This window comes from Delphinus delphis, chromosome 1 (assembly GCF_949987515.2).
Source record: "Delphinus delphis chromosome 1, mDelDel1.2, whole genome shotgun sequence".
In the NCBI taxonomy this organism is placed as follows: domain Eukaryota; kingdom Metazoa; phylum Chordata; class Mammalia; order Artiodactyla; family Delphinidae; genus Delphinus; species Delphinus delphis.
In genome coordinates, this window is record NC_082683.1 from 73,085,225 (window position 1) to 73,104,630 (window position 19,406).

Below are 19,406 nucleotides of genomic sequence, written 5' to 3' on the forward strand. Positions count from 1 at the left end.
AAAATGTAATTGGGATAGCAGATGTTTAAGAAAATTACTTACTCAATTAACTCAGTTGGTGAGAACACTGCTGAGTTCAAAACTACAGCTTTGCTTCATGACCACCAACTAACTCCACAGGCTATCTCAAAAAACATGCATGCTACTCCTCATAGAGGAGGGTCATCTTATACAAAACCATCAGCACAAAAGACAAGATAACTGACAACATGCATTTTACAACTGGCAGCTGAAGGAAATGCCACATTACACTTAAGAAATCATCCAGGAATACAAATGCCTCTAATTATAAATGTGGCACAAGATCACTGCAGAAAAATTAGAAACAGAAGCCAAACAAACAACAGAAAGATCACCTGCAATTCCACTACCTTGTGTCTTGTTAACCATTTGATAAATGGTGCTCCAGATATTTGCTATGTATACATTTTATAATATTCATTTGCCTTCCAATATATCTCTATACTAAATATACTACTTTATAATCCAAGGTTTTCTCTTAATAATGTATTGTGAAAATCTTTCATGTCATCATTTTGATAGTTACCTGGTATTCCTTGTATAGAATTATGGCAAACTGTATTTTTTTCAATAGAGAAATGCCTTACTATATTATGCCTTTGCTGATTTCTGATATAGAAGGTGATGAACATATTCTTGTCTGTGTGATGTGGTCTCAACGGGAATAGAACAGCTTGGTAATTGCAAGAACATCCATTTATTCCAGGTAAATTTGAAAAAGGCAGTTTATTAATCTACTACTTTAAAGCTCCAAGTATTTCCTCTTACAAGTACAGAGAAAGGGTAAAGTAATATTTTTATATGAAAAAAGTTTCAACCATTCAATACTGATTCAAATCTCTGGAATTTGAAAAACAAAGATAGTTCTGCTACTACATGTAACAGGATTATTAAAAAAAAACATTTTTGAACTGATGATTAAGTGGTTTACTGAAATGTTATCTATCTTTATAGAATTCCTCAGTGCTTCATTCTAAAACTGCAGTCTGGAATTCTGCCAAGCATATCCCTCCTCCAGGATGGTAGACAGTCTTGGTACAACATAATCTCAGACCCTCTCTCTTTTCTATTTCAGATTCTTCACTCTACTCTCATGCAAGAGAAATTGGTCTATCAAGAAATGTACCTACACATCAAATAAACTAATACATGGAAAGGTAGAAAAACTTAATTCAATTAACATTTTGGATTTTTTCTTTAAGTTTTATGAGAAAGGTAAAGAAAAAAATAAAAGAAAAACCACAAATGGCTGACAGAAGAAACGCTGAAAATTAGGGTTCCAGCCCAAGTTCTATTCTATAATGTGGACGGCTTCTTTTGGTTCTCATTTCCTAACCCAACTGTAAAACAAACAAAACCCACAAGTGTTAGAGTCTTAAAGCTCAGCAGCTTGTAAATGCGTGCAAAAAGGAAAATTATTAGAAAGCAAATTAAATTAATAAATACTATTTATTAACCAACCAAATCACAGTTTTATTATCAAGATAAGCACAATCATTTCATGCACACATAAAAGTTTCCATAATAGATTCTGTGCTCCTAAATTAGTGCTGTTTCCTCCGACCAGTAACTTCTCCCAGCCCCAGCCCCTACCCCACTTTCTACCACCTTAAATACTCCTCAGGTGTTCCCTCTTCTGCAAAGACATTTTTTTAACTCTCAAATTTACACATGTACACAGAGAGATTAATCACTCTGCTTGTGCTGGCTCCTTATTCCCTACTTATACTTGTAAATACTAGCATAAACACATATCTGAGTCCCCACTAGACCAGGACAACCTTATTTTTCTTCTATCTCCACCATCTGGCCCAATGATTTGTTGAAATTAATTCAAGGATACTTAAAATATTAGCATTATATTTATACTCCACTCAATTTCCATGTTTTTCCCTAAAAATGTTTTCTATGATTGAAAATTTCTGCAATTTGCCACTACGAATCATTGCCTGCAATTATTCCAGTCAACTAAAAGTTAACATGTTCAGAGGCACTCTCCACCTAATTCCACTTGATGGCGCCAAAAGGTTTTTAACCAATGTATATTAGAAGTACTATGATTGCAGCCGGGAGAAAATACAAAGGAAGATCTAAATAAGATTCTTTAAACTGTTTTGATATAATAAATGTTCATTACCCACAGCTGTTGGTTATTGTGGAGTTTTTAAATGGTTATGATTGATCTGAAAATGATGAAAGAATGAATAGAAAATGAAATGAAGTTATTGTGGAGTTTTTTAATGGTTCTTATTGATCTGGAAATGATGGAGAAAATAAAGTATAAAGAAACATGAATGTAAACAATAGTATTTCTGAGCCTTTAAAAAATACAGAACCATTTAGTCAATTCGGATCTACCAAGCTAATGGTAAGCTCCAGTTAGGCAAGTGCTTTTAAAAACAGGTAAATAAAATATATATAAAATCATTATTCCTTGCTATCCTTTCAGTTCTACTTCATGCATACTGCCTTCACTTCCTTCCCACTCCATCAAGGCTAAAAGACAAGCAACAGGGGCAGGAAAAAAAAAAAAAATACAGGTAAAAACAGGAAAGGAAAGTAAGAAGAGGAAAACAGCAAAATAAAAGGAAGAAAATGTTAGGCCTTAGGTGAAGGGCCATAGTCCAGAGTCAAGTGCTTTCATATCCAAGGAACAGAGGAAGCAAAATGATAATCAAAATTCTTCACATTTATCATATTTCTAGGACCCAGGCAGGAGCAAAATTTGAATACCTGACAGAACTGTATTTGATTGGAAATATAACACACATTATTTGCTCATAGTAGATTCAACACACACACAAATGAAACCAGTAGCCCTCAAACTGGAAAAGTGTTCTTTCCTAAAAATATATTTTGAGTGTCTTGATCTCACCTATCACTCATTCAATTTGCTTTTGCAAACCTTGATATTACAGATGTAACTTCTAACTTCTAAATCATTAACAAAAAAAGAGATAACCAGCTTAAAATGACAGGTAGTTGTTGATGATATCTTCTATAGTAATATTTTCCTTAAAATGTAACTAATCTAGTAAACACTGTTTAGGTAGGTGTTATTTTCCTGACAAAGTTTCCTAAACACAGTATTCTGTGGCCATGTGATCTATGACCATGGAGCTCGATGATCAGAGCCACATACTCTATGATCAGGGAGCTTAGGGGAATTGCTGGATGTGGTACTGTGTGACTTCCAAGGTTTCTTCTGTATACAATATAAATACAAACATGACTGAAAAGGTACAGAAATCTTAGACATTATTTTTATTTTGCCTTTATATTATTCTATATTTTCCAAATGATCTTTTATAATGGAAGAAAAATAATGATGACTCTGACCAAACCAGGGTCTGGGAGCAAGCCCAAAGGCACAGTTCACAGGCTAGACATGAGGGGAGCCCCAGGCACGTAATATGGCCTTAAAGGAGAATTCATGTCACCTGGGGTGTGAAGTATTAACTACTGATTAATGAACTAATTGGAGCCTCTCTCCTCCTAGAGAGTTTGAAGGGGAGACACACTGAAGGCAGGGAGCTACAGTCCTGCAGCCTAGGCACCCACGGAGAGGAAAGACAACAACCAGAAGTCATGAAGTGGTAGAGCTGTGAGGCTGAGAAAATAGTGGAGAGAGTAGACAACAAATCAGTAAAAGCAGATCCATGTGTATATGCAAAATGCCTAACCTAGAAATTCACCCAGTGCTAATTTGGGAAAAGTAGGATTAAATACACTGGCCCACTATCGGAACTGTTCTATTCCCCGAATGCTCATTCTCTTCCTCCCACATACTCTATTCAGTCTTCTGTCTGCTCAGTTAATGAAACAACCGTGCCAAGTACACATGTAAGAAACATTTGTTTTAGTACACAAGAATAGGGATCACAGGGGCCCTGAACCAATATGGCAGAGTAGAAGGATGTGCTCTCACTCCCTCTTGCGAGAACACCAGAATCACAACTAGCTGCTAGACAATCATCAACAGGAAGACACTGCAACTCACCAAAAAAGATACCCCACATCCAAAGACAAAGGAGAAGCCACAATGAGATGGCAGGAGGAGCGCAATCGCAAAAAAATCAAATCCCATAACTGCTGGTGGGTGACTCACAGACTGGCGAACACTTATGCCACAGAAGTCCACCCACTGGAGTGAAGGTTCTGACCCCACGTCAGGCTGCCCAACCTGCGGATCCACCAATGGGAGGAGGAATTCCTAGAGAATCAGACTTTGAAGGCTAGCAGGATTTGATTGCAGGACTTCGACAGGACTGGGGGAAACAGAGACTCCACTCTTGGAGGGCACACACAAAGTAGTGTGCATATCGGGACCCAGGAGAAGGAGCAGTGACCCCAGGGGAGACTGAACCAGACCTACCTGCTAGTGTTGGAGGGTCTCCTGCAGAGGTGGGTGGTGGCTGTGGCTCACCGTGGGAACAAGGACACTGGCAGCAGAAGGTTGGGAAGTACTCCTTGGCATGAGCCCTCCCAGAGTCTGCCATTAGCCCCACCAAAGAGCCCAGGTAGGCTGCAGTGTTGGGTTGCCTCAGGCCAAACAACAAACAGGGAGGGAACCCAGCCACACCCATCAGCAGTCAGGCAGATTAAAGTTTTGCTGAGCTCTGCCCACCAGAGCAACAGTCAGCTCTACCCACCACCAGTCCCTCCCATCAGGAAACTTGCACAAGCCTCATCAACCAGAGGGCAGACAGCAGAAGCAAGAAGAACTACAATCCTGCAGCCTGTGGAACAAAAACCACATTCACAGAAAGACAGAAAAGATGAAAAGGCAGAGGGCTATGTCCAGATGAAGGAACAAGATAAAACCCCAGAAAAACAACTAAATAAAGTGGAGATAGACAACATTCCAGAAAAAGAACTCAGAATAATGATAGTGAAGATGATCCAGGACCTCGGAAAAAGAATGGAGGCAAAGATCGAGAAGAGGCAAGAAATGTTCAACAAAGATCTAGAAGAATTAAAGAACAAACAAACAAAGATGAACAATACAATAACTTTAGTGAAAAATACACTAGAAGGAATCAATAGCAGAATAACTGAGGCAGAAGAATGGATAAGTGACATGGAAGACAGAATGGAGGGATTCACTGCTGCGGAACAGAATAAAGAAAAAAGAATGAAAAGAAATGAAGACAGCCTAAGAGACCTCTGGGACAACATTAAACACAACAACATTTGCATTGTAGGGGTCCCAGAAGGAGAAGAGAGACAGAAAGGACCAGAGAAAATATTTGAAGAGATTATAGTCGAAAACTTCCCTAACAAGGGAAAGGAAATAGCCACCCAAGTCCACGAAGCACAGAGAATCCCATAGAGGATAAGCCCAAGGAGAAACATGCCGAGACACATAAAATCAAATTAGCCAAAGTTAAAAACAAAGAAAAATTATTGAAAGCAGCAAGGGAGGAACAACAAATAACATACAAAGGAACTCCCATAAGGTTAACAGCTGATTTCTAAGCAGAAACTCTACAAGCCAGAAGGGATTAGCATGATATACTTAAAGTGATGAAAGGTAAAAACCTACAACCAAGATTAGTCTACCCAGCAAGGATCTCATTCGGATTCGATGGAGATATCAAAAGCTTTACAGACAAGCAAAATCTAAGAGAATTCAAAACCACCAAACCATCTCTACAACAAATGCTAAAGAAACTTCTCTAACTGGGAAACACAAGAGAAGAAAAGGACCTACAAAAACAAACCCAAAACAATTAAGAAAATGTTCACAGGAACATACATATCGATAATTACCTTAAACATGAATGGATTAAATGCTCCAACCAAAAGACACAGGCTCACTGAATGGTTACAAAAACAAGACCCATATATATGCTATCTACAAGAGACCCACTTCAGACCTAGGGATACATACAGACTGAAAGTGATGGGATGGAAAAAGATACTCCATGCAAATAGAAATCAAAAGAAAGCTGGAGTAGCAACAATCATATCAGATAAAATAGACTTTAAAATAAAGAATATTACAAGAGACAAGGACATTGCATAATGATCAAGGGATCAATCCAAGAAGAAGATATAAGAATTATAAATGTATATGCACCCAACATAGGAGCACCTCGATACATAAGGCAGCTGCTAACAGCTATAAAAGAAGAAATCGACCGTAACACAGTAATAGTGGGGAACTTGAACACCTCACTTACACCAATGGACAGATCATCCAAAATGAAAGTAAATAAGAAAACACAAGCTATAAATAACACAATAGACCAGATAGATTTAATTGATATTTATAGGACATTCCATCTAACAACAGGAGATTACACTTTCTTCTCAAGTGCGCATGGAACATTTTCCAGGATAGATCACATCTTGGGTCACAAATCAAGCCTTGGTAAATTTAAGAAAATTGAAATCATATCAAGCATCTTTTCTGACCACAATGCTATAAGATTAGAAATAAATTACAGGGAAAAAAACGTAAAAAACACAAACACATGGAGGCTAAACAATACGTTACTAAATAACCAATAGATCACGTAAGAAATCAAATAGGAAATCAAAAAATACGTAGAGACAAAAGACAATGAAACACGATGATCCAAAACCTAGAACTGCAAAAGCAGTTCTAGTGGGAAGTTTATAACAAGCCTACCTCAAGAAACAAGAAAAATTTCAAATAAACAATCTAACCTTACACCTAAAGAAACCAGAGAAAGAAGAACAAACAAAACCCAAAGTTAGCAGAAGGAAAGAACTCATCAAGATGAGAGCAGAAATAAATGAAATAGAAACAAAGAAAACAAAGCAAAGATCAGTAAAATTAAAAGCTGGTTCTTTGAGAAGATAAACAAAATTGATAAACCATTAGCCAGACTCATCAAGAAAAGAAGGGAGAGGACTCAAATCAATAAAACCAGAAATGAAAAAGGAGAAGTTATAACAGACACCACAGAAATACAAAGCATCCTAAGAGATAACTACAAGCAACTCTTTGCCAATAAAATGGACAACCTGGAAGAAACGGACAAATTCTTAGAAAGGTATAACCTTCCAAGACTGAACGAGGAAGAAACAGAATATATGAACAGACCAATCACAAGTAATGAAATTGAAACTGTGATTAAAAGTCTTCCAACAAACAAAAGTCCAGGACCAGAAGGCTTCACAGGTGAATTCTATCAAACATTTAGAGAAGAGCAAACACCCATCCTTCTCAAACTCTTCCAAAAAATTTTAGTGTAAGGAACAGTCCCAAACTCATTCTATTAGGCCACCATCACACTGATACCAAAACCAGACAAAGATACTACAAAAAAAGAAAATTACAGACCAATATCACTGATGAATATAGATACAAAAATCCTCAACAAAATACTAGCAATCAGAATCCAACAACACATTAAAAGGATCATACAACATGATCAAGTGGGATTTATCCCAGGGATGCGAGGATTCTTCACTATAAGCAAATCAATCAATGTGATACACCATATTAACAAATTGAATAATAAATAACAAATTGAATAATAAAAACAATATGGTCATCTCAATAGATGCAGAAAAAGCTTTTGACAAAATTCAACACCCATTTATGATAAAAACTCTCCAGAAAGTGGGCATAGAGGGAACCTACCTCAACATAATAAAGGCCATATACGACAAACCCACAGCAAACATCGTTCTCAATGGTGAAACACTGAAAGCATTTCCTCTAAGATCAGGAACAAGACAAGGATGTCCACTCTCACCACTATTATTCAACATAGTTTTGGAAGTCCTAGCCATGGCAATCAAAGAAGAAAAAGATATAAAAGGAATCCAAATTGGAAAAGAAGAAGTAAAACTGTCACTGTTTGCAGATGACATGATACTATACATAGAGAATCCTAAAGATGCCACCAGAAAACTACTACAGCTAATCAATGAATTTGGTAAAGTTGCAGGATACAAAACTAATGCACAGAAATGTCTTGCATTCCTATACACTAATGATAAAAAATCTGAAAGAGAAATTATAGTAACACTCCCATTTACCAAAACAACAAAAACAATAAAATACCTAGGAATAAACCTACCTAGGGAGACAAAAGACCTGTATGCAGAAAACTATAAGACACTGATGAAAGAAATTAAAGATGATACCAAGAGATGGAGAGATATACCATGTTCTTGGATTGGAAATCAAAATTGTGAAAATGACTATACTACCCAAAGCAATGTACAGATTCAATGCAATCCCTATCAAATTGCCAATGGCATTTTTTACAGAACTAGAAGAAAAAATGTTAAAATTTGTATGGAGAAACAAAAGACCCCAAATAGCCAAAGCATTCTTGAGGGAAAAAAAACAGAGCTGGAGGAACCAGACTCACTGACTTCAGACTATACTACAAAGCTATAGTAATCAAGACAATATGGTACTGGCACAAAAACAGAAACACAGATCAATGGAACAAGACAGAAAGCCCAGAGATAAACCCACACACCTATGGTCAACTAATCTATGAAAAAGGAGGCAAGGATATATAATGGAGAAAATACAGTCTCTTCAATAAATGGTGCTGGGAAAACTGGACAGCTACATTCAAAAGAATGAAATTAGAACACTCCCTAACACCATACATAATAATAAACTCAAAATGGATTAAAGACCTAAATGTAAGACTGGACACTATAAAACTCTTAGAGGAAAACATAGGCAGAACACTCTATGACATCAACCACACCAAGATCCTTTTTGACCCACCTCCCAAAGAAATGGAAGTGAACCCAAAAATAAACAAATGGGACCTAATGAAACTTAAAAGCTTTTGCACAGCAAAGGAAACCATAAACAAGACAAAAACACAGCCTTCAGAATGGGAGAAAATATTTGCAAATGAATCAATGGACAAAGGATTAATCTCCAAAATATATAAAGAGCTCATGCAGCTCAATATTAAAAAAACAAACAACCCAATCCAAAAATGGCAGAAGACCTAAATAGACATTTCTGCAAAGAAGACATACAGATGGCCAAGAGGCACATGAAAAGCTGCTCAACATCACTAATTATTGGAGAAATGTAATTGCAAAACTACAGTGAGGTATCACCTCACACCAGTTAGAATGGGCATCATCAGAAAATCTACGAACAACAAATGCTGGAGAGGGTGTGGAGAAAAGGGAACCCTCTTGCACTGTTGGTGGGAATGTAAATTGATACGGCCACTATGGAGAACAGTATGGAGGTTCCTTAAAAACCTAAAAATAGAATTACCATATGATCCAGCATTCCCACTATTGGGCATATACCCAGAGAAAACCATAATTCAAAAAGACACATGCACCCAATGTTCATTGCAGCACTATTTACAATAGCCAGGTCATGGAAGCAACCTAAATGCCCACCAACAGACGAATGGATAAAGAAGATGTGGTACATATATACAATGGAATATTACTCAGCCATAAAAAGGAACGAAATTGGGTCATTTGTTGATACGTGGATGGATCTAGAAACTGTCATACAGAGTGAAGTAAGTCAGAAAGAGAAAAACAAATATCGTATATTAACGCATATATGTGGAAACTAGAAAAATGGTACAGATTAACTGGTTTGCAGGGCAGAAATTGAGACACAGATATAGAAAACAAACGTATGGAAACCAAGGGGGGAAAGCCACAGGGGGGTGGGCGTGGTGGTGTGCTGAATTGGGCGATTGGGATTGACATGTATACACTGATGTGTATAAAATGGATGACTAATAAGAATCTGCTGTTTAAAAAAAATAAAATAAAATTCAAAAGAAAAAAGAAAAAAAAAAAAAAAGAATAGAGATCAGTTCTCTTTCTTCTTAAAGAAATGCCTTACCTCCAGAAGCCATGGCTTTAGTTTTCTATCCAACAAAATATCAAATCCCAGGACTTCGAAGCAGACACTTTCACTTCCTGGAGGTTGACCAGGTCTGCACATTCGATATGCATGCAGGACATGAGGTTCTGCTACAATCAGAGTCTTTACCACCAATTCCTGTAAAGATTGTCATTTAAAAAAAAAGATGAAAAGCCTTATTTCTTTGTATCTCATTTACATACTTGGAAATCAGGCCTGGACTTACCAACTAGCATCCTGGCCAGGTTCACAAAGCTCTGTGGCATCTAACCCCTGCCACTGCTCTGACCTCATCTCACCCAACTCTCCCCCTGCCCACTGTACTCCAGCCATGCTCCTCTTCTCTAGGCCTCTCACACTAGCTGATCCCTCTTCCTGGAACACTCTTCCCCCAATATTCCCATGTCTGGCCCCTTGATACTCAGAGAGTCCGTCCCTGACCCCTGAGTCAAAAGTAGGCACCCATACATCATTCATTACTGTGTCACTACACAGCATAGGACAAGCTGATCTTTTTCTTTTTTTTGTTAAAACAGAGTCCTTGTCTGTATTATTTACAACCCCATTCCCAGTGCTTAACAATAGTGCCTGGCATTTAGTAAATGCTCAAGATCACCTGTGAACAAATAAAAATTTATGAATGCGGCTTGTATTTGTTAAATAAGTAAGGTAGGATCACATGCTTGCCTTCTCAGAAACCATACAGAAGGCAAGGTGATGGGAGGGAAGACAAGGAGAGTAAACTTCCAAGGAGAGAAAACTATTTCACAAACAACATTATAGAACCTCCACTTAGACAAAGCCTGAAAGGTCAAGAGGACAGAATCTAGGAGAGCTGGGTTTCTCTGTGCAGTGATGATTCTGTTGTTCATAAGGTTTATCTGAAATCAGAGTACTGCCAATTAACAAACTAGCTGTCAGCATTTTCTGTGAGAACACATAATACTACTAGGGTGAGTTACTAATGCTAATAAAAGAAAAAGTTGGTTTACCGAAGTTTGAGAACAAGCTATGGATTGTGGAAAAGCTGTCTTGCTGGTTTTTGCTTAGAATATACTGTCTTTTTAACTCCCATTCTACAGGTACAGGCAATATAGCATGGCAGTTAAGAAAATGGCTCCAAAGTTGACTTTCTGGCTTTATCCCAGGCTTTGCTACTTGTTAGATGTGCATCCTCAGTCATGTTGCTTAAACTTTGTCTCATTTTTCTAAAATGTAAACTGGCAACAGCAATAATACCTGCTGCAAAAGACTGATGGAAGGACAAAATGAGACTCCATGTATAACTCTTAGCATAGTGCCTAGAACAGAGTAAACCATCAAGAGGGGTTAGCAACTTAACTACTGTAGTTATATTTATTCTATTATTCTTCTGGAATTCCACCTCATATATCTGGTCAGACACAAACATTCAGCTGCCTGGTGGGAGCAGTATTTATTATGAGAGAAAGAAATGGAAGATGAAGTTAACCTCGCTGTTACCAAGAATCCCAACCCAGAACGTATTTGGGGATATCAGAGATGCCACAAGAGGCTGTTCTTAGAAAATTCTATTCAAAATAACAAATGTGTGGTAGCACCACAGTATGTGAGGATAAAAAAGAAAAGTCCACATTATATAAATCTTGAGATATTACTGAAATCACCTGAGTAGGAAAAAGAAGTTAAAACCTTGACTAGTAAGTGTCTATGTGAAACAAGACAGGTGGGGAGATGGGGGGGGGGGCAGAGTGAGGGGGAATGAATATTTAGACTCTGGATTACAAATCTGTGTTTTTACTACATAAAAACAGCACAATTTTAGGAATCCAGAGGCAAGATTGCAGGTATATGTGAAATCAGTAATGATACAACCAAATACAAATTCCACTAATCAAATCAAATTCCACTAACGCTTTTGAGAATTTCCAACATTGCTTTGAAAGATGATTTTGTAGATTTGTACCCGAAGTATATAAAAAGCATTCATTAAGGATGATCTTATGAGTGATTAAAGTCATTTTTAACCTCCATGGCCTGCTTTTCTGTTGATTTCTTATTTATTCTTGACCAGCACAAAAGCACATATATCTGTTCTTCATAGAAGGTATTGCTGAATGTTAGTTTTCATATGCAGACAGCTACTTTTTAGAGAAATTACCATCAATAAAGTAGTCACCGAAAAAAAGTTCTAAGTTAAATTCATGAAATTGGTAAACTATTAAGATAAAAATTTATTGCACAATTGCCTTCTTCATCTCCTCTTATTCTCTTTGTATACTATCCTATTGATTCACCTTCAACAGACATCTGTAAGTACATGCAATTCTTAACAAGAAAAAGTACTACTTATCTATTAAGGTCCATGACAAATTTCAATTCTTAAAAGAATTACATAAGTGCAGATAGTTTGACAAGATAATTGTAAGAAGGTACTTGGAAAAGTTAATGTTATTATTTATTAATTGGTTACTTATAGATTTATTAATATACATTTTAACAAATGTAGGCAAGAATGATGCAAAATTTACCCATTTATAGAAATGATCATGCAGTGTATCAGAGCTTAATAGGCCGGCAATTGCTATGTTCAGGTAATATCTGAAAATTATATTTTAAGCTCTGAGGAGTTAATTTCCATACTCTTATTAGTATTAGTCTTAGTTGTATACCTTGTCCTAATTCAATTATGTGGGGAAAGTACCACTTAAAACCAATGTCTGTAAAGCTAATGATATCCATTTTTCTCTCTGACTGATTCTCTCCGTACATTCCTCACCAAGGCAACACAACAGATTGCACCTTTTCACAAAGACTTCCCTGAACAATCAAACTCATAAGAAGTGAAGAATCTGGTAAAGAAAAAGAATACCAGAGGGCATCTAAAACTTTCTTGGTCTCTCTGAGCTAGTCACCAAATGACCCATTCATTAAATCATCCAGGTATCATCAAGTAGATCTTCCATCATTGAGCTACTGTATCAAAATTGCAAATTTTACCACTTTGATGTTTCTGACCCACATGATAGTAAACTATCATTATTAGAATATTTTTTGGAATTTCCAAAAAACTGGCCTTGATAAAGTAAATAGATAAATAAACGGCATTGTTGGAATCAAATTTCTTGTTTGGATGTATCAATATTTAGTCTCTCGGGAAGACATAAAAGAAAGTTAACAAGTTGGTGAGAATCTGACCAAACCCAAATGACAAACTTTAAAATTTGATGGGACCCCTAAATTTTTAAAAATTTTGAATTTGTTGCTAACATTTATAAATCAGGAGACTTAGGGCATCTATTGACAAATTAGAGAATGAGGCACACTGGGCCCAAAATACCACATGGCACCAATAGGCTGGTGCTGAGTGATATCTATCCCCTTTAGACCGCTTACGCTCCTCAAATGACCACCGTTCTCAGCCTGCCCTATTTTCTTCTATCCAGACTACTTAACTCCTTTTTACTTGTCTGACACCTAAGTATCTTCCGGTTTACATTCTGTGAGACAGAAAATAAGATTTTTAAAAAGATTCAAACTAACAAAACACTAAGAAAAGGAATAAATATAATGATGCTGATTTTTTCTCTGATTTTCTCAAGAGAACCAAGTTCAACCAACAATGAACTTTCACATCCATTTTCCACGATATTTTTATTTAAATATATATTACTTGTCCCAGAAGTCAAATTGTATAGCCCTAATCATGTTAAGTATTTTCAACATACTCTTCTTAACTATGAATACCATTTTAATATTTCTGCTAGGATTAATAAAAGGGTCTGTTTCACCAAGGTTATCTTCTCATACATGTTTCCTTTTCTCTCTTTACCCTTACCATTTGGAATTTCATCTACTGCCATGGCTTTAATTATCCATTACACCTCATACATACACTTTTAACTGCCTGCTCAACTTTTCTACCTGAGAGAGCATTTCAAGTTTAACATATCGAAAGTAGAATTCATCATAGCCTCATGGACTTTTAAAAAACTGAGTTCAGGTGTCAATGCCTCCAGGAAGTCCTGCTATGCCCATCCACTCAAAGCTACTACATGTGGTCTTCCTCTACAACCCCACAGAAGCCAATGTATGCCTCTGTTTTTGTACTTGCTACAGTGCATTTCATTAACAATTTATGTGCAAGTGTTTCCTACCAAACTCTTGAGTTTTTTGAGGCTTGGAGCTGTATCTTATAAATCCTCAAATTATCAGCCAGGGACAGGCTTATATTATGGGTTCAATAAATGTTTACTGAATAAATGAATAAATGAACTAGCAAATAAGTGAATAGAACTCTTTTCTCTCATCTACAAAACTAAGCTCTACATCTTCTCAAAATAAATTCCTTCCTATTCTATTTCAAATAAGACCACACCCATTCTCCTTATAATTATTCCTCAAAACTGCAGAAGAATATCTGAATACTTCTTCCCCCCTCCCCATTCTAAACATTCAGTTAATCTCAAGGTCTACTTCATTGTCACCTCTTTTATTGTGGTTCAATTCAGGCCATTCTTTTCCCTGAAACTACTCCCAAATGCCCTCCTCTACCTACTTCTGGTCTTCACTCTAACCCATCCTATACCCATTGTCAGATTTATCTTTCAAATGCATGCATGGTCTTTGGCCTTATTAATCTCCTCCCTTAAAAACTGAATGAATCCTTACTGCCTACCAAGTGAAGCCTTGATTTCCAGACCTAAAACTTGGCTCCACATATCTTTCCAGCCATCAAGTCTTCATGTATCTCCCACAAATACGATATGCACCAACCTGGGCCACTTTGAACTATTTTCATACCACCATGCCTTTACTCATGCTTTTGCCTCCGCTTAGCATTCCCTCTTTCCGATCCTAGCAGTAAAAGTACTACTTATCTATTAAGGTCCATGACAAATTTCACTTTCTTCATAAAAGCACACTTTATCTGCCCAATCTAATGTAATCCGTTTTTTATTTAAAATGGTTGATGATCCTTTCAGTTAATATGAGGAAAGACAGTTAAAATTGTGAAATGGTATAATCTTACTGAAATATCACTCCAAAACTTAGCAACATCATGTTGATTTGCTTGTAGAAATTCTGTAAACCATCTGATGGAACGTTTGCTGCCTTTGTTTTCAGTTTCATCCCTTTCAAAATGCTCATTGTGCTTGTTCACAGAGTAGTTTGTCAGATGCATGTATAACTGGGTCTGTAACAAGTCAGAACCAAAGTTGTTATCACCTATGAGACTCTAGAACCATGATGTTTCACAGAAAAGAAAGCATCCAAAGAGGAAAGCCAATTTTAAAGTTTAAAATATACATATTCATAATTTAATGATTATAAAGGTAATTTTCAAAATGCAATGGCACATTTTTCTAAAAAAGGTTGTGAAAGTAGTCACCTTCAAAGTTACTTTGTATATTATTGAAAAGATATCTACCATAGAAAGTATGAAAATAATAAGAATATATAGAGTAATTAAATGAAAATGTGAAACTACATATTGCTAAGCAAGAAAAATGCTGTAACTTTGAAGTCTGTTTTTCTTAGTTGGTTTGTTTTTAATGTTTTTCTAAAATTTTCATCCTAACTTGTTTTGGGAAAGGAATTTTCTGAGAGAGTATTCTATATCTTCTCAAACAAACATTTAAAAGTAAAAGCTCAAGTAAGTAGCAGAAACCTAGAGGTAGGATACCAACCTCAACCTCTGCCCTCCCATCCTGACTGGAAGATCACTGTAACTTGTTAACAAGACAGAGTGCACTCAGAGTCAGGAGACAGAAGCACCACACGATGCTGTACAAATGTCTAAATGATTAACAGCAAATTTATAGCGCTCCATACTCGAGTTCTTAGGTCTTAGTCTCTCTATATTCTTATGTTTGTTGACAGTGTTATCCTCAAATAAACTTGAAAAAGAATGCAAAATTTAAAATTTCTCATAATTGTCAATTAATATACATTAATAGCTCTTTATCAATCTATCATAAACATTCATGAGGTCTGTAAATCCCACCCTCATGATCCTATTCCCAGAAACCACTTTAGATAGCAATGTTGCATCACAATGAATACATACTTTGAGCACATCATTACTATTCTGATTTGTTAATAACCAATGATATTTATATCATATTTTATTTTCACTGCAGTTACTTAAGTCTACAGTATTGAAATCTTTGAAGCAAATATGCAGAACTGATCATATGAGCTACATGTTGTTTATTAATCCATATGCCCACCAGTAATTAAGAATTTTTTTTGTATATTGAACAATATTTAAGGAGCACCCACCACTGGCAGGAATGTGTGCTGTGCACTGTGGACACAAAGATTAATAAGGCAGACATAGTCCCTACCTTCATGAAATTTATCACTTTAAGTGATATTTAAAAGAAAGAGCATAACCTCATACTTGTCTAATTTTAAGTGCTTGATTTAAAGAAAAAAGGAAATTAATCAAACTATAACATTTCTTAGTTTCCAAAATAGAAATTATTTTTGTTTGGAAAATAATTTTTTGAGGAGCTCTCCATTTGGCAGGAATTTCTTAAAATAAATACTAACAGCAGTAATAAAAACTCTAGCTACCCTAGTGGAAACGTGAATAAGAAATGGAACTTTGCATTTTTCTTAAAACATTATTTTTATATGTAGCATTGGAAATTCCACAATTTCACATCTACTTTGACAAAAATCCCCTTCTAAACAGTTCACTGTCAGTTGGACATTTGCCATAAGGAGGAGTAATGGCAGCTCTGAATCAAATAGCAACCTGCAATGCATAAAAAGTATATAACTATTCTCTATCCTATTTTATAGTGCATAGGCTCAAAATAATGAATTGGAATATACAGAACCTTTCAAGGATTGACTGACTGCTACACGGGGTGGCCAAAAAATTTATGTTTATTATATTTCAATTTCTGAAATTCTCTCATGATTTCCTTACATGTAGCTTATCAATATACAGCTCATGACAAAATGCACGCTATTTTAAAAATTGGAAATACGAAGAAGGAAAAAAATATGAAGCAGTCTGCTGTCCAAAAACAACCAATGGGAGCATTTTGGTTTATTTTTTCCACCTTTTTTCTTAAACTTATCTTTTAAATAAGAGTGATCTCACTTTAGATAAAGTTTTGCACTTCACTTCTTAAATTTTTAGTATCTTCATGTAGGAACTCAACCGTGAAATTTTAGAGATATATGAGGAACACTGATGTTTATACAGGAGAACATCATTTTTCATATATGTGAAAACCAAAGCCAGGAGATTATGTGACTCAAGAGCACTTGGCAAAGCGAAACCTAGAGGCCACATTTCCTGACTCCCAATCTTTCAATATGATTTCCTAACCCAGTGTACTTAAGCAAATCACATACATCCAACTTAAGAAATTAGAATAAATCACTTTATCACCTAAATGAGCTTTCAAGTCTTACCCTTTCCTATCTCTTCCTTTACTCTTTCCTCTCAAAACATGACTATCTGCTTTACATATATATAATCCAGTCTTACCCACTCCAACTATTTTAATTATAATCTATAAACTGATAAGCCCCAAATTACGCCTGTAGCTCAGTTCTCTCATCTGAGCTTTAGACCTATACTGTATATCCAAATGCCAATAGTATAGATCCATTTGGAAGTCACACAGGCATCTCAAATCAAACACATCAGCTTTCTGCAAAACTTTAAAAGCTCCTATACTCCCTATCACAGTGAATGTCACCATCCACCCAACTGCTGTGCCAAAACTCTTTTGAGTTTTATCCTTAATTTCTCTCTCTCTTTCCCTTATTCTACAAATCAACTTGTTGGTATATCAGTGTTACCCATGGTATCGTAAATATATCTGAAATCTGTGTTCTTATTCGTAGTCCTGCCCTACTATCACTTCAAATTAAGTCATCTTGTCTCTCACATGTGGTTAGACTAGAATACAGCTTCTTGTCTCCCTTACTCTAGTTTCCCCTATCCATCTACAGCCCCATCTCACATTCCCCACACCATAGACCAGGTGACCTTTTTAAGACAACAATCTCATTCCTTCTTTCCCTTGTTTAAAATCTTTCAATGCTTCCCTTCTTCTTAGGTTAAGTTCCAAAATCCTAGCCATGATCTACCAAGATCTGGCCTCTGGGACTCTCCATCCTGATGTCTTAGTCTGTACTTTAGCCATATTGAACGTGTGTGCTCTCTCCAGACGTATCACTCTCCCTCCTACCTCTGGGCCATTCTTCTACCTGGAGTCTTAACCCATCCCACCCCACCTCTAACTTAGCTAACCCCTCACTCTTCAGATTTCACTTTACAAACTCCCTCTCTAACTGTATCTCCAACTGAGTTAGATGTTCCTGCTATGCACTGCCATAGCATTCTCAGTTTCTTAAACCATTACACTTACCACTGGGTATTATAAATGCTTATTTTATTTTCTGCCTCCCCACTAGATTGTTGCTTTTGTGAGATCAAGTACTGTATCTGTCTTGGTCACCGTTTTTCCCAAACCAGCACAATGTCTAGAATGCAGTAGAGTTCAAACATTTCTTGGAGCTTGGATGTATCCACACCTTATGAGCTTTGAAGAGATGATTCTTTCTTTTATCTTCCTTCCCTGTAAAAACTTTGACAGTTCCCTTATTCTTCCTTTGCCAGGTTTACAACATTTTTTAGTTAATTGAACGTAGCAACATTTATGATTAGTCATTTAATTTTGGAAAATGACCACTCAATGTAGTCATTTATGTGCATAATATTATAGAACAATACCCAGGCCTTTGACAAAAATGGGAAACGATCCTTAATTAGGTATATTTTTTTACTGTAATTAGTAGATCCAAAAATAGAGGTAGAGGTTAACTAAACTTTGAAGTATGGATAATAAAGTACGGTTTGTCTCTCATAAACTATAAATTACATTTATGACTTTCATGATAAATTATGATAATAAATTACAGTTTGACCTTCATAAACTACAGTTATGACTTTCATCAATATGTTATGGTTACACAAAGATAATCTTAATGGAAAAATACTTACAAAAATCTCCACTTAACAGAATTAAAAACGTACTATGAAACTGCCAATTTAGGTCTCTACTTCACAATTGATCAACATAAATTTAAAATCTTCTCTTTTGTTCCAACAAAAAATAACTCTACTTTCTGATAACTTTTGCTTTCTCTGTTTCATATACTTTCTCCCACATTCTACATGTTTAAACCATACCTTTCATACAAAGACTGCTCAAATACCACCTCTCCCATGAGAAGCTGAACAAAACCTATTCCTACACTCAATTCTATAACACTTTATCTGTATTTCTCAATGGCATATTATTTTAATTTGTATTTCTGTATCAATCATTTCTATCCAGTACCACTACACACACATATATACTTCGAAATCCATCCTCATGCTCACAGCACCCAGATGGGGTGTATTTTCCTAATTAGCCTACCTGGAGAAGCAGGCACTTTTTTTTCTAATTTCCACAAAGCTGTCTTAAATTAGAGGCAGTCTTATTTATGTATATAATTCTTCTAGACT

The 19,406-nt window shown here is 36.1% G+C and overlaps 1 protein-coding gene across 3 annotated transcripts in view; it reads right to left on the bottom strand.

Annotated features, from left to right (window-relative positions):
- Positions 1-19,406, bottom strand: part of TTLL7 (tubulin tyrosine ligase like 7) — a 97,654-nt gene that overhangs the window by 65,471 nt on the left and 12,777 nt on the right. For all 3 annotated transcript variants that reach the window (XM_060024294.1, XM_060024288.1, XM_060024281.1), the window contains exons 7-8: positions 14,892-15,056; positions 9,860-10,018 (exon numbers count right to left, since the gene is read on the bottom strand). In XM_060024294.1, the coding sequence (XP_059880277.1) occupies positions 9,860-10,018; positions 14,892-15,056 (324 nt within the window). The remainder of the gene's footprint in view (positions 1-9,859; positions 10,019-14,891; positions 15,057-19,406) is intronic.